Below are 20,995 nucleotides of genomic sequence, written 5' to 3'. Positions count from 1 at the left end.
GCTCAAAAAAAAAAGGGGGGGGACAGCACACAAGTTTTTTAAACGTACTTTGAAGACTACAAAGTTCAAAACAAATTTCTCCCATGTCCCTCCCCCACCGCCCTGTGGCCTTATGCTAAACACGAGAGTAAAAGTTACCACCAGAAGGTAGCGGAAGGGCTGATCAGAGAGCCTGGTGAACACCGAGCCTAGACAAGTATCTCAGTGCAGCCTCTGTTCAGACCCTATTCGGACTGCCTCTAAACAGGAAGTTAACAGACATCACACGTCGGGGAGGCAAACCACAGTGTCACAAAGATGGATGCTGCCGTCAGCTACAAATCACTCTCACCTCATGGCAAGTGCTCTCAGTAAGGAACAGGCAGGACCAGAGTCCACAAGCCGCACCTCTTCTCAAACTGGGTCCCTCGGCCCCCAGGCCCCCAGTCCGGCCTTCTGATTCCGGCTGATGAATACCGACACCGCCGGACGTCACTCTCGGCCGCGATGACTACCACTGCCACCAGCTGAGAACGGAAGGAGCGCGACCAGCCCGTACCGCTAGTAACAGTAGCCGCATCTTCCCAAGAGCCCCAGGAGAGGCTCCTGACCCAGCCCGTGCCGACGGTCCGAGCCTGGGGAGCCGTCACCGCGGCAGCAGCAGCATCTCCAACAGGTGTGGGCCCCCGGGGCACACCGAGCGCCCAGCAGGCCTTCGGCGGCTCCAGGGCAGGACGCTACCAAGACCGCTCTAGCCCCACAGACACGACTCCCGGCGGTTGTCACACTGGTAGCAAGAGTCCGTTTATCAAAGAAAGAGCCGTAAAGTTAGCACTGAACTCCCACATGGGTTCACCTCCAACGCATACACAACACCACACACGGACACCTTGCGGCTGCCGGAAAACCACCAGAATTCACCCGCGCCGGGAGGGGGGCTGGTTGGCCGGAGGACAGAGGTGCCCGGGGAACGTTTCCATTTGCATCACCTGCACGCACCGTCTATTCAAAAAAAAGCAAACTACTACAAAGAGAAACGTCCCGGAACGTCCGGAGCATCAGCTCTTCTCCCGGGCCACCGACCTGGGCTAAACCTGCTCGACTCCAGCTGCTGCCCGTGCGAGGCCTCCGCGGCAGTCCGGCCCGAAAGCCCCGCGCCTGGGCTTCGCGGAAGCGGACGAAGGACCTGGCAGCCCCTCCGGGCACACAGAGGCCTCCAGCCCCGCGGCCAGGGGGCGACAAGTGGCCGTCGGGGCTGCCGAGCTGCGGGCGCCGGCAGGAGACGACGAGGCGCCCCGCCGCCCCCACGTGCCGCCCCCGCGCGCAGCCCCCGCCGCCCCACGAGCCACAGCCCGAGCCGGGGAAGCGGCGCGGGAGGCAGGCAGCCGCCCGGCCCCACGGGGGTCCGGCCCCCGCACTCGCAGCGGCGGCACCTCCCGACTCAATGGGAAGCAGAAAGTACCGCCCGTCCCGCTGGGCCGTCGCAGGTAAGTTGCAGGCCCGGGCGCCTCGGGCACTGAGGGGACACGGAGGGGGCGGCGGACGACGGGACCAAGGCGCCGGCGCTGCGCCCCGCGCCCCTCACCCCACCAAGCTCGGCACCCGGCCTCCGCCACCCCGGGGGCCCCGTCCGTCCCCGGCGCCGCCGCAGCCCGCACGGAGAGCAGGGAGCGGCCCCCGCACCCCGACGGCAGCACGGGGGGCGCGCAGGAGGGGAGAGGAGGGGAGCATGGCGGGCCTGCGGCGGCGGGGACGGCGGGGGAACCGGGGCGCGAGGGAGGCGACGAGGAGTGAAAGGAGAAGGAATGAAGGGACACGCGCTGGGGGCGCGCGAGGCCGGAGGGAAAGGCCGGGGCGCGCGCGCGGAGCGGGGGGAGGGGACGAGGTGAAGGGGGAGCGCGAGGCGGGGGCGCGCGGGGCGCGGGGGGAGGGGACGCGGGGCGGGGGCGCGCGGGCGGGCGTCGGCTCGCGGCGCTTCCCCTCCCCCCGCCCTCCACCTTTCCCTTCCCCCACCGCCGCCGCCGCCGCCGCCGCCTGCCCGCCTCCCTCCCTTCCTCGCTCCTCACCGCCCCCGGGCGGGCGGGCGGCCAGGCCGGCCTAGGCCAGAGCTCCTCACCTGGCGGTGGCGGTGTAACTCCCGGCGAGCTCGCCTCCTCAGGCGGCGGCGGAGGCGTCGAAAAAGGAAGAGGCGACGGCACAGTGGGTTCCGGACCCCGCTGACGGGACCCGGGGCGGGGGTGGGGGAGGGGGGCGGGCCGGACCGGGGCGGGCGGGCGGAGCAGACACTGCGGTACAGACGGGGGCAGCGGCGGCGGCGGCGGCTGCACCGGCGGCGGCGGCACCACACAAACAAGGACGCTGATTGGGCAGCTGCCAAGCGCCTCGGCTCCGCCTTCCCCACACGCCACGACGCCCATTGGGCGACCTAAGCCGGCCTCCCCGCCCTCTTTTTCTCGGCCATACCAATAAGAGAGGGGATGCCGGGACTACACCCCACCCTTGAAGAGTGAGTGGCTGGAGAAGTGATGATTGGCGTCCTTTAGACCCAATCCTAAGCGGAGGAGGGGGATGGTCTAGCGGGGGCGCGTTAATGGGTACCTCGGCCAGTCCCAGACACATCCGGGTCTTCAGCAGCCCATTAAGTGTCGGGGGTCAAAAAATCGCTTCAGGCTGCAACTTTACCTTAGAGACGTTTTGGTCCCCAGGCAGCCGCCGTACCCCAGTATCCCCAAACCGGGATTCCCCTTTGGCCAGTTCTCAGTCTTCCAATTCTAAAGATGGAGACCGGCGGACGGCGCCGGGCTCTGCCTTAGGCGGTGTTGCATCGCGACAGAACGCAGGAATTTCACGATAGAAATAGCTTTAGGCGCCTGGGCCTCGCTGTCGGTTTGGGGCGTGGCCTGTCTCGGCTGCAAAGGCCTTGAGCTTCCTGGTCTCCCCCGTCCCCCGAGCGTGGTCCTGTCGTGACTAGACCGCGACAGCAGGAGACAAGGCAGCTGGCCGGAGTGCTGGGAGAGTGCGGCGTGCGGAGCCTCGTGGCTCCTCCAGGGCACCTCCTGGTCCGGTTGGGTTCACGGGGAAAGAAACGGCCGCCCCCCCACTGCCCTTGGCCCCCCCACTGCCCTTGGCCCCCCCACTGCCCTTGGCCCCCCCACTGCCCTTGGCCCCCCCACTCCCCTTGGCCCCCCCCCACTCCCCTTGACCTCATCAGCTCAAGGCCGACGCCTCTCGCTGGACCCCGACTCCCCTGCAGCCCTCGGGCCCACCTGAACCTCCTTAGCATTCCTGGGCGTTTACCACGAGTCTTGCTCTTAAGCAACTCGAGGATAAGGAGCAAGTAGCACAGGGTGTGTTGAGCGAATTACAATAGTTACCGTTTGGGGAAAGACACTGCGATACGTTAGTTATTCTTTTAAGAGCCGTACCTGGATTATCTTCTTTGCGCCTCATGACTGGGGAGTCATAATGACTGTTCTCCCCATTGTACAGATGAGGAAAATGAGGCCCAGATGAAAGGGCTTTGCCCAAAGTTACACAAGATACATGGCGGCGCTGTAATTTGAACTGCGATCCAGAAACAGGCTCCGAGAGGTTAGGTAACTTGCAAAGGTCAGACAGCTAATTAGTGACTAAGCAGTGGTTTGAACCCAGAAACAACTGGTTCCAGAAGCCCTCGGCGTGTTTTGCACATCACTTGGAAGCCGTGCTGTGCAATGGGAATGAAACGCATGAAGGACGTGGCCCCATGAAGACAGAGGGAGACCCTGAACACACACATGCGGGGGCATGCCCCAGTTCTGCTTGTAAGTGTGTAAAAAGAAAAACCTGTTTCGTTCTGGTATCACGTCCAGCTAAAGAACATGGTCTCTGGAGTCAGACTGCCTGGGTTGGGATCTCGTCTCTACCTCTGCCCAGTTGTGTGATTTGGGTGCAAGTTACTTAACCTCTATTCTCTGTGCCCTAGTTTCCCTATCGGTGAAATAGGAATGAGTGATAAGAGTACCTGAGTCCTAGGGTAATTGTGAGGATTGTCAAATAGTCCATTTAAAATGCTCAGGACAGGGCCATGGATAGTAAATACTCGATAAACATAATCGTCACCATTATGAGTTTTCCCAACTTTCCCAAGTTTCACCCTCCTAGTTCTTAAGTCAGCTTCTATTGGTATTGTGCCTCTAGGAGCTGTCTTGTATTACACTGAAAATCAGTTCTCTACTAACCCCGCATTTTACTGCTTTCACGGGGTATAACAGTAAATGAGACGAAGTCACTGCCCTCGTGGAAGGTCCAGTCCTCTTTCCCTAACCTGCTGCTTTGCCTGTGATCGGTCATTTCTCTGCCATCTGAAAGGCCACTCCAGTGGCGGTGAGGAGACCTGAGAAACATGGTGGTGGGAGATTCCAGCCCCTGGAAGGTGATAGTGAGGCCTGAGAAAATGCCTTTCAACAAAATTAAAGTCGGGCCGTGGAGGGAGACTTTCAGTCTGGTGTGACTGAGCTCCAAGGAAGACAGGTGAAGCCCTTTTGGTGATGGAGGTGACCGTTGTCCTACGCAGTCTCTACGTGCTTGTTCGTCTTCTTTTTGTTGTTGTTTTTTTTATTAAGGAGGGTGCAGCTCCCAGGGACCCATGTGGGGATCGAACCGGTAACCTGGGTGTCGTTAGCACCATGCTCTAACCAACTGAGCTACCCGGCCACCCCCGTCTTCTTTGCGAAGCTAACATGTATTGCATATGCTTCACATTGTATACAGAGTATATAACTTTTAAACAACCTCCCCAGTTTGCAGATGAGGAAAACTGAGGCACAGCTGTTGTGAAACTGGACGTGGCAGACACAAGATATAACTCAAATTTGTCATGCTCAAGCCTGGACATGCTAAAGTCCGTGAAGGGAAATGGGGCCAGGTCATCTATGCATACCCTTCCCCTCATACAGCCCCCTGGGCCACAGGACAGAGAGATGTCGGATGCCATGGTGAGTCCTTTGCTGCTAGAATTCCCAGATACTCTTATGGTTAAAGAATTCTGTAGTTGTGTCCGTCTGACTGTAGACCTCTAGCAGGAAACCCCAACATGAAAGCATAAGCCGGAGCAGGGCTGATTATCGTTATTATTCGTGAACCAAGCGGCACTCTAGCCCAGTAAGGCTGTGGTCTAGTAAGGTGAGGACTGAGCCCCCCGGTTCTAGCTCTACATGGTTTAGCATATTGCTGGGTACACCACCCTCAGCAGAAACGTAGGATTTTAGGAAGGCAGTGGCTGATTCCAGGCAATGCAGTCTGACCAGAACCTGGGGTGACATGAGGGTCCCCCTCTGACAAAGGCATTGCCCAGTCCCTGGCCAAACAGCATTTCCGAAACCCTGCTTCCCTCCTGTGCATCTCCTTGGGGACACTGGAAAAGTGTCCTGCCATGCTCAAGACCAGACGGAGACGGGCCCAGAATTCAGAAGTAGGACCTCTCTTCGTCCTGCCCTCACCCCCAGGAATGTGCGCTAAAGGCCCCTGGAAGTTGTTTCCTCCATTGACACGCCCGCCCTCCTTCCCCAGGCATTTGTTCTGTTGGCCAATTCCCTGTGGGAATTGGTTTTGCAGCTCTGTTAGGAGTTGTTTCCTGCGTCTGTTTCATTAGCCAGGAAAGAAAGGCGAAAGGAATTAGGAGAATGATGGCTGTCCCTGTGGGGAGCACGTGCAGCGAGAGCCTTACTCCTTGTCCCCATCTTCCCGGTGCTGTCCACAGGCTCAGACCCCGGTTGGAAGAGTACTGACTGCAGCGAGGGCAGCCAAGGAGCCTACGATGACTGCCAGGGCCGCATGCGTGAGGGCCACCAACACCACCTACTGGGGAGAGGACTGTCATCCCTGTGGAGGTACTGGAAAAGTTGGGAGGGGGCAGCCGGGGAGAGGAGGGAAGGCAGAGATGAGCTCAGGGCCCCCAGAGAATGGAGCCTTTGTGTGGGGTACAGATGAGGGACAAGGGGGTGATTGTATGGGAGGGCCGGAAGTGCCACACAGACTGGCACTGCCACGGCGAGCACCAGATTGATTCACCCTCTCCTGCTCTGAGAACTCCCTGTGCCTCAAGGGACCAGTAGCAGACCTGGTCGGGGAAAGCAGGGTGTGCCTGAAGGCCGCACAGGATGGCAAGGTGGAAGGGAAGCCAGGGGAGAAAAAGGAATCCCCCAGCCCCCGTTACCTCAGACCCAGGAAACAGGAGACAGAAGGAAAAAGACAGAAGCAGCTTTTACTATATGTATATCCAACCAGACTTCACAAGGAACCATCCTTATTGCACAGTCAGGGCCCTGGGTGGCCGAGGCGTCCCACGGTGGAGTGGACACGAAGGCTTAGCACACGAGGGCCACCAGTTCTTCCTAAGGGGGGCTCAGGGCGCCTTTAGCTCCCACCTCCTGACTTTCAAGGAGCTACCAACCTCCGGACCGTGGGGCCCCATTGCTCTTCTCTTTCTCACCATCCAGAACCTCATAAGCAAGGGAGCTATGGCTCCAGAATAAATAATTTAAAATAAAATACAAACACTAAGGTAGAAAGGCCTGGGGAGCCTCGGACTCCGTCAGCAATTCCAGGGGAGAGGGACCACCCTTGGTAGGGAATGACATCCCTCCCTCCCCACTCAGGGCAAAGGCTCAGACACTCTGTATCTTTCCAGTTGTTTTTTAAAACAAAAACTTCTAAAACGACCAGGGCCGTGCGGGCCTGTGGGTACCCCGGAGGCGAGTTCCTGGTCTAGCATGGGGAGGAACAGAGCTGAGCCAACTGCGCCCAGGCCTCCTCCAGCGTCAGCTTGAGCCTATCGGACAGACTGGAGACAGGGGATGGGGATTTGTGGTAATAGTGGGTCCTTCTTCTGGTTGTCCCCACGGGGAACTTGTGGCTGGGCACGCTTCCCAGCCTGTTCCCAACTCCTTCACAAAAGGAACAGGGAAGCAGCTTCTCTCTGGAATCCTTTCTCCCTCACCTCCCACCCCAGCCTGGAGAGGGAAGCTTAAGGGTCCCTAACATTCCAGAGGTGCTCCAAAATATTTTCGGCAATCAATGGCCTTGGGGGTGGGCATCTGTGCCCGCCGCTGCCTCAGCTCTTCCTTGCCCATGCTGCCGGCCAGCTTGTTAAAGGCAGACTTGTACCTCTTGTCGAAGTTCACTACGGAAGAGGGTGGAGGGAGGTCAGTATGTAAGGATTCCACCTCCCACACCTGGCCCCCGATCCCCGAACGCCTCAGCCCCCTGCCTGCCCCTCACCTATGTCCTTGTGGTCCTTGCCCATGACAGCCATTGTCAGGAATAAGAGCTCACGGTAGATGCCCCTGGAGTGGAGATGGGGCATGAGCGAGAGAAAGGGGGTGCAGAGCCCAGCAGGGCCGGCGCCCTCCCACCGGGCGGCCGCATACCTCTGGGGGTGCAGGCCAGCGGGCAGGGGCTCTAGCGTTTCCAGCAGGAGCCCTATAGCCTTGTGCACCTCGTTGAGACCGACATAGCGCAGCACGGACTCCAGCAAATCCAGGCTGAGAGACTCCGGTACTGGGCCCGGCCATGCCACCCGCTGGGGGGTCTGGCCTGCGTGAAAGAAAGGAAGGTAGCCAGCAGTACTGAGCGCTCTGGGCGTGGCACCCACCTGTCCCCACCCTAGGGAATAGGAGACTCACTGTGGGTCCTCCAGAGCACGTAGAGAGGGGGGCAGCTGTTGGGGTCAGGGGTCAGGACATCCCACAGCAGCCGTACCTGCACAGACGCTGGGTCAGGCGTGAGCCAAGGAGCTGGGGCCTGCGGGGGCCGAGGTAAGGGAGACAGTGAGGCTCACTGAGGACACGACGTGGACACGCCACGCTCCCAGAGACAGAGGGACATGACAGGACACAGTCCAGGCGAAGAGGGAAAGGCACTCTGACCCCCCGTGAGCACGTAAGCTTTGGGAGCAAGGACCCTGTTTCATACTCGGCCACCCTCCTAGTACCTAAAAGCTGTGCCTGGAGTCTAGTAGGTGCTCAGTAGATACCGGGGGGCCAAACAGACGAACAATAACCAGCCACTGTCTGGGCTCCAGGCACCACACAAGGCGGCTAACAACAGCCCTGTGAGAGGAGCACTTGTGCCATTTTACAGATGACAACACCAAGGCTCAGTAGTGAAGTGACAGGGCCAGGAGTCAGACCAGCTGCACCCGAGTCCAAAGCCTGTGCTCTTGGGACAGCGGCAAGGACAGAGGCCTGAGACAAGGAGGGAAGCATTCGGAAGTAGGGACCACGTGAGGGCACTGACCTGGGGGGGTGGGGGCCCATTGCAGGAGGCTAGTACCAGGCATGGCAGAATACTGGGCAGGCGCAGCCGCTGGAAGTACCACAGAAGGTTCCAGAAGATGATGGGGTGGGCAGCAGGCAGCTCAGGCAACGCCAGCACCTCACTGCCCTCGTTCTCCACCAGTGACTCCAGCTCCTTCCGCAGTACCAGGGGGCTCAGGTATGCCCATGCCCCGCCCTCCACCTGCCGGGAGGCACCCTGTGGAGCACAAATGGGAGGGCAGTGGAGGGTACGTGCCATGGCCCATCTGCAGAGCCATGCTTCTTTCCCACTGAGTCACATGGCCGACACCTTGCCCTCCATGCCCATCTCTCCCCAGCACCCCAGAGTCTCCCACAGTGCAGCGTGTGCCCGTTTCCCATGCCCCTTTGGCCCAGTCCTTACCCCCATGTGCCCGTTGCAGAGCTGGGGTTCATCCAGGGCAAGGCAGGACATGCGGTCACTGAGCACAGGGCCTGGGCCCCCAGGGACAGGGGCATCTTTGCTGCCTTTGGCACCAGCAGGGGCAGGCTTGGGGCTGGGGGCACTGCAGGGGGGAAGCAAGAAGGGTGGGACCTTAGACTGTCCCCCTCACCCCCCCCCACCATCCTCCCTCCCCTATCCCACCCGCAGCACCTGCCCTGCCTTGGCACCTGGGTCGGGAGTCAAAGGTCTGGACACTGAGCAGGGGCACAAAGGGGCAGGCACAGAAGGGGCAGGTGGTGTTGAGGTTGGAGTCATCAGGTGCCCAGCCAGCCATAATGTCCTCGTCATACACCAGCGAGTCACAGGCAGGGCACAGGGAGCAGCTGGACAGCAGAATCTGCGGGCAGGAAGAGCCCAGGGAGCAAGTCCCGGCCTGGACTCCTTCCCCAGCCCCGCCCCCTCCACCTCCCCTGCGGGGCCCTGGACCCGGTGGAGGGGTGTGTGTGCACATCTGTGTGGCAGAGGCCGTGCTCACTTCCAGGGAAGGTGTCTGGGAGGATCCGGGGGCGTCACTGAGGCGCTCTGAGGACCGGCGAAGGCTCAGGCTGCTGACAGAAGATTCTGAGAGGTCCCACTCACTGCCCAGGGAGGCTGAGCTCTGCCATCACAGGAGGGTCTTGTCACCAGGATGCCAGCGTCAGTCCCGCCGCACAGCCCTCCCTGGCACTCTCCCCGCTAGCAGCCCCTCCCCAGGCCTCGGGGTGCTGACGTGTGTGGACCCTCCCCCGGCTGGCTACCTCGGAGGCAGTGGATCCAGGGCGCTCCCGGGGGTGCAGAAGGCTGTCCAGGGGGCTGCCGCGGGCTGCAGGGGGCAGGGCAGCGGGCAGCTCAGGTAGGGGAACTCGGGAGGCAGGGGAGCGGCGGGATGGCGTGAGCAGCTGTTGGAGGCGGGCACCCAGCCCTCGTCGGGGGGTGCTGGCCTCATCCTGCCGCCCACTAGCCTTGGGCACCCGGCCACTTGGCCCTTCCAGGGCTTCAGTGGACTGGGTACTCAGGGCTGAGCCCGAGTCCCCTGGGCTGCCTCCAGGTGCCGGCTCCTCCCCCGTCAGGCTCAAGTCTGAGAGGCTTCCATCGTGCCAGGGCACAGGGGATCCCCGCGACTCCAGGACCCCCAAGGCCTCGATCACTGTGGGGCAGAAAACACTCAGGGAAGATGGAGCCCAGCCCCTCCTCCAGAAATTGAGTAACTCGGTTCCTGGCTGCACAAGCTCTGGCACCACAACCCCCACCATGACGGCATTGTGGGCAAGGTTCCCTCGGTGTCTGCAGTCCCCACCGCAGGGCACCCCTCCATCCTGGCTCTAGTCTTCCCCCGCTCTCACTGGCAAGTGGTTAGGAAAGCTGACTGGGCTATAGGTCAGACGAGCACACTCACTGTGGGCCACGCCAGCCTCCACTGTGGGCTGTGCCCCTCGGGCACTGCCCAGGCTGCCACTCTTCACCAGGCGCCCCGTAGGTGAGGCCGGGTCCCGCAGGCTTCGGCCAGCCCAAGTAGTCTGACGCTGCAGGGGCCGGGTAGGGGAGGGGCGCTCCACACGGGGCTCTGTAAAGGCCAGGGAGGGGCTGAAAGGCAGCCAGCCCAAAACCCAGCCCCCGGTCCAAACAGAGCTCCTTGCACGGCCCTGGGTGAGTCGGGCTCCTTCCCGGCACCACTTCCCCTCTCGTTACCAGCCAAGTGTAGCTTATCCATCCCCAGAAGAGCCAGTGCCAAACACCAGACCAGCCCCAGCCCTCCATGCCTCTCCCTGCCTGAACCCCAAGCCTGTGTCACCAAGCCCTGCCCACCTGTCTGGGAGCTGCCTGCCTCTCTTGCTGCCGTCTGCTGCTGCTGCTGCTGCTGCCACCGTTCTCGCAAGGGCTGGCGAAACTGGGCAGCGCCCAGGACGACGTTCCGGAGCTTGGCCCAGCGCAGGCGCCCACCCGGTGTACCAGACGGCCACTTGCTCTCCAGCACAGCCTGCCCAGCACAGGCCCGTCAGGATGGCCGACTTCCACAGCCTGAGCCCAGCCTGACCCCCGCTGCCTGTCCTGGAGCCCCAGGGACAACTTCCCCCTCCAGACCTCCTGCCTAGGACCGTCTTGCCAATGGCTGTCAGGAGCTAGAGGCCAGAAGAGGCAGTGGGCTGGCGTGGCCACCTCTGCCGGGCTCCAGAGGAAGGGGAGAAGCAGGGGAGCTCATTTGTACGCAGACCCTGCTACTAATAAACTACGTGGCTCGGAAGAAATCATTCCGCCTTTTTGGTGCTTAGTCTCCTCACCTAAAAACCAGGAGGGGGTTAGGGTCGTGGTTAAGGTTCTGATTCAGGTGACGTTAACACGCCTATGATCGTATCTTCCTAACTAACCCTGTGACCCTGGCCAAGGTGCTGACTGCAAGCTCATGGCCTCGTCGGTGAGGTGGGGACTGCGGTGACGCCAGAACGAGGTAGAGGCACCGGGCACGCGGGCTGTCAGCTGACGGGCAGGTGGTACCTCCCGCCGAGAACGGGGCGCGCGCCCCCGGCAGAGGAGCACACGGACCACAGTGCTTCCGGGGCCTGGCTGGGTGGCACGGCCACCTCCGAGGGGGCGGGCAGCGGGTATCGTGCCAGGCGCGCTGCCCCCAGCGGTACCTTGTTGTAGTAGCCGTAGGTGATGGTGTTGGGCACGACGCCCGCCTGCCGCATGTCCAGCATCACGCGCACGGAGAGCACCGGCTGCCCGTAGTGCGAGCACAGCTGCATGAGTATCCGGTAGCACACCTGGGCGGGAGGCGGGGCTGAGGGCACGAGTCTCCGGGGCGCCTCCTGCAGCCCCGCTCTCCCGGGAAGGCCCGCCCTGCTGGCCCCGCCACGGCCCCCGTTACTGGGCGCCTGCCAACGCCGGGGCTGTCCCCTCCCGGATTCCCCCCCCCCCCCCCCCCGGTCTCCAGTGAGTCTCCGTCTCACGGCCCCCACGGCCGTACCAGCCCCCCAGGAACGAGCGTGGGGCCCACCTCGTCGGGCCGCACCACTTTGTTGCTTTCCATCTGGCGCAGCACGTGGTAGGCCGTGTGCAGCGCCTGCACCCGAGAGGGGGCGGAGCGCACGTAGGCGGGCAGACACAGGAACCACAGGCCATAGCAGTGCCCCAGCAGGCACCGGGCCCACAGCTCAGGCACAGCCGCCGACTTCTGCGCCATCTGCTGAGCGACCTTCATCTCCTAGGTGGGGCAGGGGACACACCTGGGTGACGACAACGCCAGGGCAGGGGGGTCTTAAAATGGTGTGGGAGAAGCAGCCCCCTCCCTGAGGAAGGGGCTGTGCCTGGAGGGGGCAGGAGGGAGGCTGTGTGAGCAGGCGTCAGCCCCGGAGCCCAGGGCAGGTGCCCTGGAAGAGGCGACACAGCCCTGGATCCCGAGTGCTCAGAGGATGAGGACACTCAGTGACAGTGGTACAACAGCCATCGGTTCCTGTGCCAGGCACACGGAAAGCTCCTAACCACCTTACGGGCTGAGCACCATTACAGCCATCTGACAGACAAAGAAGCTGAAGGAGCAGCCCTCAGCCGAGCCAGGTGCCTGTGGGGCCCACCTGCTGGTTACCTGCTTGGTACGGCGAGGGGCAGGACTGCTGGGGGCACTACGGGACGCGCCCGGCACCGGAAGAGCCCCGGCTTGCTCTTGGGGAGACTCAAACAGCTCAGCCCGTAGCTCGGGGAACCCATCGTAGCTGGAGGGCGGAGAGGCCACGTCAGGAGCCGTCGGCACTAAGCCAGCCTGGGTGGCCTTGGCACCAGTGAGGGCACAGGAGGCTCTCACCAGTACTGGGGAGAGGGTTCGCTGCCCTCCGGCACAGGGGGCTCCTCGGGAGGAGTGATGAAGACGGTGAGCTCACTTCCCGACAGCTCTTCCAGCTCCACTAAGGCCGTGGGCTCTGGCTTCTCCTGCTCTGGGTGGACCTGGGGCACGATGGGAAGAGCATGAGCACCAGTGCAGTGGGCACGGAGCAGGGCCAGGGCGCCCAGAAGGTGGCATGGCCCAAAAGGCACCTCCCTGGGGCAGGAGCAGGCAGGCCCTTGAGATACAGAGGGGAAGGGAGTCCGCAGGGGGAGATGGGGCGCAGAGGCCGCCAGCCAGGTGCGGCTGCACAGGTCACGCTCTGCAGAACCCAGGGGCGCCATCCCCATCCCCAGTGAGATGGAAAGTTGGGCTTCTAGTGGCCCCGGGGTAAGAGAGACAGCCCGGGGGAGAGCAGGGGGCAGTGGGCACGAAGCAAAGGGACAATGCCCAAAACCTTGTCGACGCAAGAGTCAAAGAATTCGAGGGCGGCGTGCCGGACGGAGCCAAAGGAGCATTCCTCGATGAACTGCGAAAACATCTGCGTGTGCAGCAGCTGAGAGTACAGCTTGTAGCTGGAGCGCTCCCGGGACTTGAGGAAGCCTGAGGGGGTGAGAACGGCCAGGGCAAAGGCTGCCAGGCTTCCGCACCACAGCCACCCCTGCCGGAAGCCCTTCCCTGCTCCCTGCCCGCTGGTATCCTGGGCCACCAAAGCGTCCTCCCTGGGCCCCTCTGGCACAACTACCCCCACAGCACCATGTCCCATGGCATTCCTGGTATCTGTCTGTAGCCATTTCCTCAGACCAGGGCTTCTCCAAGGCCAGTGTCCCCGAAGAGACCTCTGCCTATGGGGCGTCCCTGTGCCCAAGCCAAGCCCGGGCTCCCAGAGGGCAGGGCCACAGCCGTTTTATCTTTGTACCCTCACTCCCTCTGAGCCCAGAAGAGTGTATGGCTCAAAGCTGGTGCTCACAACAACGTGTGCTAAGTGAAGAGACAAGCAACTGAGTGGTCCCAGGCCCCCGCCAGCCCTCCCACGACACCCTCCCCAAGCAAAGAGACAGGCCTTCTTTACCCTGCAGGTTGAAGAGGTTGTCCACGTCGTGAGAGCCCTCCGAGGGCGCCTTGGTGAGAGGGCGCAGGAAGTTCCGGTAGCCCTTCAGCAGACAGGCCATGAAGCGGAGGAAAGCTCCCTGCACCTCGCGCTCCAGCCACACCCGGCGGCCGCAGACAGCCTCGTAGTCCGTCAGCAGGAACTCTAGGGAGGCCTCCTCCTCGGGCCCAGTGTAGGCTGGGGGCCAGGGCCTGAGACTCAGGGCCGGCCCCCCAGGGCTCGCCCCAACCCCACCCTGCAGCCCGTCTGCACCCCCGCCTGACCACCCCTGCTGCTAACTGACCTCGCACCACATTGATGGACTGACGCTACCCTTAGCTGACAGTTTCGGGCTGCACCTTCCCAACACACTCAGAGTCTTCAGACTGTATGCCGCTCCCTCCTGCTGGCACCTCGCTCCCACCCAACGAAACCCTAACTCCTCTAACCCTCAGTGAAGTCTAGCTCTCCACGGGCCCCCCAAACTGGAGGTTCAAGGTCAGTGACAGTTCCCAGCCTCCCGCCCGGGCTTCTCACTCTGATCCAGCTGCTGGTACAGTTTTGTCAGCGTAGACAGCAGAACCTTGTAGGGTTTGCGGGGCAGGGTCCGAGGGGAGAGGGGCTTCTTTTCCTCCACCCTGTGAGAGACGAGGAAGGCAGGGGCTGTGGAGCTTCCCACCGCCTCCCCCACCTTTTGCCCAAGGCTCCTTCAGAACAGATAGCTCCCCATACACTGCCCTCACGCCCCTTCCCGGCAGCCCCCTTGAACGAGAAGGACCCTCTTACTGGAAGAGCGTGTTGGTGTCCAGGTCCACACAGATGACATCGGCAGGCGGGTCGTGCAGGTCAAAGTAGCTGGAGTGGATGCCCACAATGAAGGGCACGGGAGCACTGAGCACATCGGCCAGCACCAGCGGGCACAGCGGAATGTAGGGGCACTGCCAGTGCAGCGGGAAGATCATCTGGGGCACCAGGAGTGGGGACCCGTGAGCAGAGGGTCAGAACCGCAGTGGGGGGTGTACGGGGGTGGGGGGAAGGTCATGGTCCCGGTGGGAGGGTGCCTGCTGGAGGCGGGCTCCAAAGAAGAATCCAGGATGGAAGCTGTATGTCCCTGTAGGCTGTGTCCACGGAGAAGGCTGAGGGATCGCCCCAGGGAAGGGTTCAGGCAGAGGTGGGGGCACCCGAAAGAATGTCCTGGGGAAGGCGGGCTGGGAGGGGCACTCACAGAGACAAGGGCCTCGCAGACGCTGGTGAGCAGGTCCGGCCGCAGCGAGTGGACGAGCAGCTTGTGTTCCGTGAGCACGGCCAGCAGCAGCGTGATGGCCAGCTCAGGGCCCAGGCTCTGCAGCAGCTGCAGGAAGCTGGCACCACTGTGGGCAAAGCCAAGGTTGGGGGCGGGTCACCAGGAGACCCTTCCCTAGTCCCTGGGCACAGCCCTCAACAGCTATGCCCCCTGCCCAGCATCTACCAAGTCGTGGGGCACCAAAGCTCCCCCGACTTGGGCACCTACCTGAGGGGCAGGGGTGAGGACACAGGCTGGCAGAGGAGCAGGTTGTCATAGGGAGACATCTGGGAGGCAGAAGAGCCAGGGGTCAGGATGACGAAGGCTGCCCCTGCCAACTGCCCTCCTCCCATCCAGCCCCAGCCGGGCCTCAGCCCTCACCTGCACCAGGATTCGGGGTCTCTGTGGGGAAGGGAAGGGGACGTTGTGAATGAAGTGGGAGATGTGCCTGGGGGAGAGAGGGGTACGGGTCAGAGGCAGACTCCCTGACCGACCCCTCTCCAAGCGCCACATGTGCTCTCCTGGGTCACCTGCCCTTATTCTTCCCCAACCTCTGCCTCCAGACCCGCGTCAGCCAAAGGCGCCGATAGAATTCATGCAGATCAGCAGAGATCCCCTCCGGGCGCGCAGCCCCTTGCCAGGACTTCGCTAGCAAGTTACAGACTGGATTTCAGACCCGCTGCCCCCTGGCCCAGTGGCACTTTGGCCATGGACAGACTGTAAGCCGCCCCCACCCCCACCAGGCTCCATCCTAGTGTCTTCCATCTCTCGGGTCATTCCGCTAGCTCTTTGACCCGTCCCCCGATCTGTGACCCCGCCCCGTGTCGGGGCGCCGTGCTCACGCTTCCAAGGGCAGGCGGTGGGGGCCTGAGACCGAATAGCGGTAGAGGAAGGTGAGGAAGGCGCGGAAGGCCGGGAAGGCAGGCCAGCGGGACAGCACGGCAATGGCGCGCCGCGTGCGCACCGCTCGGCCCCCCAGCGCCCGGCCCCGCTCCACAGCGCTCAGCAGGCCCAGCGCCCGCGCCTGCCGCTCAGATAGCCTCTCCCTCGGGAACGCCTCATAGAACTGCAGGGCGGCACCGTACACCTGGTGGGGGCAGAGGGGCCGTCAGGCGGGTCCTGCACAGCCCAGGCCCCTTCCCACACTCAGACACCCACCTTGTCACCAGCTGCACCCGTGAGCACAAAGGTGGAGAAGACCGGCACTGGGTACTTGGTCTGGGTAGGCCAGCACTCGATAGTGGCCCCCATGGGCAGGCAGAAGACAGGCACCGACTCCGGCAGCTGGAACGCCTCATTGTCCTCGGCTGGGTAGCGGCCCAGCAGCTCTGCACCCCCAGCACAGCATGGGGGGAACCCCAAAGCAGAAGGGTCCATCAACTCCAGGGGAAGGAATCAGGGGATCCCAGAGATGGGCCAAGTGGCAAAAGGGGACGCCGGCAGTGCCGGCCAAAATGCACCAGGGCAGAAGGATGGGGAGGGCCGAGGGTTTGGAGGGCCAGGAGGGCGACTCACCTGCCTCGTACACCAGCGTGTTGGCCTTGGCCAGGCCCACCTTGTAGCACAGGTACACTGCTGGGCCCCACTGCCCCGGAAATGGCAAGAGACAAGCAGATACACAGCTAACAAAGGTGTCCAGGGTCCATTTTCTCCACCACCCCTCAGTGGCCTTTTGTCTTTAGCACTCTCCCTAATCCCAGTCCCCCCTCTGGGCCCACCCCTGCCATTAGAGGCCTTGGGCCTGGGATGCCCTTGTGCCCAGTGCCCACACCCTCACACCGATGGTGCAGGTCTCAGCGCTTGGCCCCGGCCCACTCACCATGCCAGGGTTGAGGTTGCGGGGCAGTCGGCAGTAAGTATGAGGTGTGCCCTCGCCCTTGCTTGGCAGCACCAGGCAGAGGTCAGTGATGCCCAAGGCATGCAGCCCCGCCCCTTCTGCTGCCCGACGGTAAATGAGGTAGGTGCGGGGGTGCCCAGGGCCTGGAGGGGCCAGGTTGGCCGAGTGGCTGTAGGGTGTCGTGTCTAGCACTTGGAAGCCAGGCTTGGGACGTTCCTTCCCATCGTACAACACCCTGGGCACAGAGAGCAGAGAGACATGTCGCGTGTGGGGCAAAGGAGAAAGACCCCAGTTCTGCTAGACCTGCCTGCCCAGCACTACTCACCTGCCTTGCACCCTCAGCCTCATCAAACCCTGACCCCTGACCTCTGCCCTGCAGAATCCTTGCCCCCTGCTGCCCCTGGCTCTGCTTTTCCGTCAGCAACAAGCCATCCATGCGCTCACTTATTCATAAATGCTAAGAAAAAAGCTACCGCTTACTGACGCGGGGCCAAGTCTGTTCATTTAATCTCTCAACCACCCTATGAAGAGGTATAATTTCCTCCACTTTACACATGAGGAAACAGCCCAGAGGGGCTCAGAACCTGTCCAAGACCACACAGCTGGTAAGCAGTAACACAAACCCTAATCGGTGTGAGGACTAAGACATACAATTTCCGTCCTTTCTCCCTGGCCTCTAGCCAGCCCACTGCCCTCCCATTCCCACTGCCCATCCTCACCCCTATCTCTCCCTGCCTCACCCCACAGTCCCTATCAGCCTCCCCTAGTGCCAGCATGGGTAGGGACACGCACCCTAGCTCCACAAGGGGGGGCTTGTCACGGCCCCTGCGGTAGCAAATCACAGGCTGAGTTCCACCCAGGAGCCCGGCACTGAGTTCCAAGGGGTGGCCCCCGGCGGAAGTCTGGATGCAGGTATAGCCCTGGGGCACCTCCTCGCCCAGCGCCCGAGCGATGACTGCCACATCTGTGATGGGCTCCGCGGGCCGGGGTGGGCGCAGGGACCCACTGGGTTCAGGAACCCATGTTTCCTCAGGGATGGGTGCTCCGTTCCCTGCAAGCCCAGCTATCACGAAGTAATCCACCAGCCGGGGCGGCCGCTCCTCCGCCATGGCCCCCTCCTCACTGCATCTGGAATGGTCAAGTGGGGGGAGATAAAGCAAGGAAGGCTGACATTGCCATGGCAACCAGGGTGCCTGGTACTCCCCTGTCTTCCCAGTCCTTTCGAGGAAAGGCAGGATCAATGGTCAGCCAATCTTGAACTCTCCCGCCTGTGACATCACCAGGCCCTCCCAGCCCCCCACTGCTCCTGAGAGACCAGGACTCTCTCAGTGGTACCAGCCCTCCCTTCAAAGAACCCCAACTCCATTCTACCACACACAGCTAACCTGGGTTCTGACATCCCATTGGTCCTGTATCCCTTTTATAGAGCCCACCCCTCCTCACTCCCTACACAGTCCTAACAGATCAGCCTTTTCTGTAGCGGCCTGACGTGGTATCACTCATTCTGAACATGACATAATGCCATCCTTACAGTTTCTTAAGGGTTTCGGACCTTCCTGCTGTAGTTATGACCTCCTGAGAACTGTATGAGCCAGCTAACGTTCTCAAAGAGCCCCCCTCTAGGCTTTTGGGAGGACCCCACAAGTTTTCAGGAAAGCCTGCAAAACCCATTTTAGTGTCTTTCCACCAGACTCAAGTGGCCTTTTTCCTCACCTAATTCCACTAACCCGACAAAAACCCAGTGCCCGCCCACCTCCACAATCCTTGGGAGTCCCCAGTGGGGACAAAATTGGCTGTGAGGGACAGTTCCCGCCATCCCCATGCCGACCTCCACGGAGCCCAAAGACGGAAACAGGTCCCCCATGGGCCTTCGGTAACTGAGTTCTCACCTGCCTCTATGGCCCAACCCCAGAGAGGAGCCCGAGGGTCCGGGGGAGTCCCAGGCTGCAGAAGCTGGGAAAGAGCTTGGTGGGTGGCTTGCAGCGGAGGCGTGGGGGGCGCTTCAGAGGGGAAGGGAGGTGACTTCCTGGAACAGTGGAGGGGAAGCTACAGCTCAGCGGAAGTCAGACTCTGGGTGTGTGTATGGTGCTAAGTGTGGTGGTGGTGGTGTCTGGGGGGGGGGGGCGTGTTGGTGCCAACACAGCATCGCGCCACGTGGAACACCAGCCTGAAGGACCCCGAGCAGAGCAGAGGAGGCTGAGACTGGCTCCAGGATGTACAGTCCTACTTAGACTCCCATCCTTCCCCAGAGAAGGGGTCACAAAGGAACCCCATGCACAGGCTGGCTGTCTCCTCAACCTGGCCTCTGGACACACACACAGCGACTCCAGCTAAATTTAGCCTCCACGACTGGAAGGTGAAGTCAGGCGTCGGCGTCAGCCTCCTGATTTAGCCCTGGGGCACAGCCCCGCGTCCACTGCAGGAGAACGGGCGCCCCGCGCCCCTGGCAGCAGCACGGAGCCCGTAGGTGGCCCCATGCACAGGACCTGTGCACCCGCGCCTCCGTCCCCCAGCCAGGGAAGAGCCCTGCACAAGGCAGCCGTTGCTCGCTGGGGAAGGCAAGGGGCACGGGCGCCACTCGGGGTCCCGACGCCCACAGGCCCACAAGGGAAGTTCGGGCTGGGGCAGAGGGCGCGCCGAGCAGGCGGGAGGCTGAGGAAGGGGCAGGAGCGCGGGGACGGGCGCGCCGGCCGCTGGGGACGTGACGGCAGCAGCGCCGGCCGCCGCGTGACCGGAGCCGGCGGGCGGGGGGCTCGGGCTCCAGACCCGCGGGAGCAAGGGGGTGCAGGGCGCCGGGCACCGCGAGCGAACTCCCCTCCACTTTCACTTCCCCAGGAGAGAGGAAGCGGAACCAGATGTGCCGCCTCGGAGAACAGCTGGGGACCTCCCTGCCCCGCACCCCCCCTCCCCTCCCCGCCCGCCGCCCCGCCCGGTCCGGCCCCTACCTGCCTGCCCCGCGACTCCCTGGCCGGCCGGCCCACTGCGGGCGGCTCGGAGGGCGGGCTGGCGGGCGGCGGGCTACCCGGCCCCGGACATGGCGCACCCGACTTGGGCGCCGCTCCCGCCGGGGCGGCCCGGGAAGGAGGAAGAGGCAGCTGCGGGCGCCGGGGCGCGGGGAGCCGTGGACGGAGATCCGGGCGATCGCAGCGTCCCCGCCGCGCTGCGCCACGCGGGACTGTGCTGCCGCGCCGCTCGCTCCGGCCGCACGCTCGCTCGGGCCGCGGCTCCCGCCGCCTGGGGACCGGGTGCTCCTCCGCGCGCCCCGCTTTCTCCGCTCCCCCCACCGCCCCCCCTTTGGGGCCGCGGGCGCCGCTAGTCACCCCCACCCCCCTCCCGGCCGCCTTGACCCTGGCAGCGCCTGCCCAGCGCCCGGCCGCCTGCAGCGCGACCCCTGGCGGCTGGGAGGGCCCCTTGCACCCCAGCAGCTTCTCACCGCTCAGCGGATGAAGCAGGACACTGACCCGGGGCGGCCCCTGAAGTCCAAGGCCGCTCCCATCCCGCCCTCGGTCCTGGGCTGATGTGCTTTGCAGGCCTGGGTGAAGGCCCTGAAGGCCCAGGCTGCGGGGACCCAGGTGGCTCCCCCTACTTCCAGGCTTGGGGCACACTGCATTCCCTTCGGGCTAAGCCAGAAGCTCTCAGTTCTCTTTTCTGTAAAAGACAAGGGCTTTGGAAAGAGGAAGAGGCCAGGCCAGGACTGGAGGGTGTGTTAGAGCAGTAGAGCCGGGGTAACTGAGGAGGGGCACGAGCCTGCGAACCTGCTGGGAGTGGGAGACGCCCGGCAAGGCTCCGAAGGTCCAGTCCGAGAGCTGGCGACCCAAGCCAGACAAGAAACCTCTTCAGAACATGCTTAGTGCTCAAGTATCTGCCCCAGGCCTGAGTGGAGGCGTGGGGAGGGTGAATTCAAGCCCAGTGAGGGGGCAGGAATGAGACCCCCGAGCTTCCCTGAGACCTGAGGCTGGCCAGGTACCACCTGTGTGACTTCTAGCTCCTCTGGGCTGAAACGGCCGGAAGGCAGGGGCCCACGTGGTGTCATTAGCTGTTAGTGCCTGTCTCCTTGGTGCCTGAGCACTGAGGCCAGCTACCCCAGGGGAAAGCCAGGGTCACGGTACCACCACCAGACCTGTGACAAGCCAGCAGTCGCGGCCTCACCGGACTCACTGCCAGGTCGCAGCGCTGAGGAAGAGCAGGAGGATTGTCTGGCCAGTCGAGCCCCTGAACGGATGCCACAGC

The 20,995-nt window shown here is 62.8% G+C and overlaps 2 protein-coding genes and 1 long non-coding RNA gene across 10 annotated transcripts in view; 1 reads left to right on the top strand and 2 right to left on the bottom strand.

Annotated features, from left to right (window-relative positions):
• The window catches only part of GATAD2B (GATA zinc finger domain containing 2B), a 68,739-nt gene extending 66,370 nt beyond the window's left edge, over positions 1 to 2,369 (bottom strand). The window contains exon 1 of one of the 3 annotated variants that reach the window (XM_081025468.1): positions 2,096 to 2,369. The gene's annotated coding sequence lies outside the window, so the exon portion shown is untranslated. Of the gene's footprint in view, positions 1 to 1,062; positions 1,193 to 2,095 lie in introns of those variants that run through there. The other 2 variants (XM_081025470.1, XM_081025469.1) reach the window with 2 other exon arrangements.
• Positions 2,370 to 2,738: 369 nt separating this feature from the next.
• Positions 2,739 to 10,987, top strand: LOC308487369. Its single transcript, XR_013991689.1, has 4 exons — positions 2,739 to 3,782; positions 4,761 to 4,955; positions 5,720 to 5,849; positions 9,788 to 10,987. It is a non-coding gene; the product is annotated as an uncharacterized lncRNA (long non-coding RNA).
• Positions 6,204 to 20,036, bottom strand: DENND4B (DENN domain containing 4B). 6 transcript variants are annotated; one of them, XR_013991688.1, is made up of 28 exons: positions 19,711 to 19,844; positions 17,558 to 17,893; positions 16,748 to 17,000; positions 16,444 to 16,513; positions 16,087 to 16,256; positions 15,771 to 16,015; positions 15,310 to 15,376; positions 15,157 to 15,215; positions 14,872 to 15,016; positions 14,433 to 14,608; positions 14,184 to 14,284; positions 13,629 to 13,844; positions 13,014 to 13,159; positions 12,539 to 12,678; positions 12,323 to 12,449; positions 11,735 to 11,941; positions 11,373 to 11,501; positions 10,546 to 10,717; positions 10,136 to 10,303; positions 9,498 to 9,886; positions 9,236 to 9,358; positions 8,911 to 9,097; positions 8,680 to 8,821; positions 8,257 to 8,493; positions 7,644 to 7,761; positions 7,389 to 7,554; positions 7,240 to 7,304; positions 6,204 to 7,141 (listed from the first exon to the last, which is right to left on the bottom strand). XR_013991688.1 is itself a non-coding variant. In XM_081025466.1 (28 exons), exons 2-28 carry the CDS (start codon positions 17,872 to 17,874, stop codon positions 6,996 to 6,998), a joined length of 4,464 nt encoding a protein of 1,487 aa, XP_080881592.1. In that variant the 5' UTR covers positions 17,875 to 17,893; positions 19,711 to 20,036; the 3' UTR covers positions 6,204 to 6,995. The 6 variants fall into 6 exon arrangements, 4 of the variants coding, with proteins under 4 accessions (XP_080881592.1, XP_080881591.1, XP_080881590.1 ...); XM_081025466.1 differs by having other exon boundaries at positions 8,928 to 9,097; positions 19,711 to 20,036; XR_013991687.1 differs by having other exon boundaries at positions 8,911 to 9,358.
• Between the last annotated feature and the right edge of the window lie 959 nt (positions 20,037 to 20,995).

Source organism: Rhinolophus hipposideros (assembly GCF_964194185.1).
Source record: "Rhinolophus hipposideros genome assembly, chromosome: 19".
Taxonomy (NCBI): domain Eukaryota; kingdom Metazoa; phylum Chordata; class Mammalia; order Chiroptera; family Rhinolophidae; genus Rhinolophus; species Rhinolophus hipposideros.
This window is presented reverse-complemented; position numbering and strand designations above follow the sequence as displayed.

Excerpts from the sequence above, each read along its gene's own strand:
- DENND4B (XM_081025465.1), bottom strand. The coding sequence starts at position 17,874 with ATGGCGGAGGAGCGGCCGCCCCGGCTGGTGGATTACTTCGTGATAGCT. Across the intron at positions 14,609-14,871 it reads TCTGCGAGGCCCTTGTCTCT|ATGATCTTCCCGCTGCACTG; the intron begins GTGAGTGCCCCT and ends CTGGTGCCCCAG. Across the intron at positions 13,160-13,628 it reads CAACCTCTTCAACCTGCAGG|GCTTCCTCAAGTCCCGGGAG; the intron begins GTAAAGAAGGCC and ends TCACCCCCTCAG.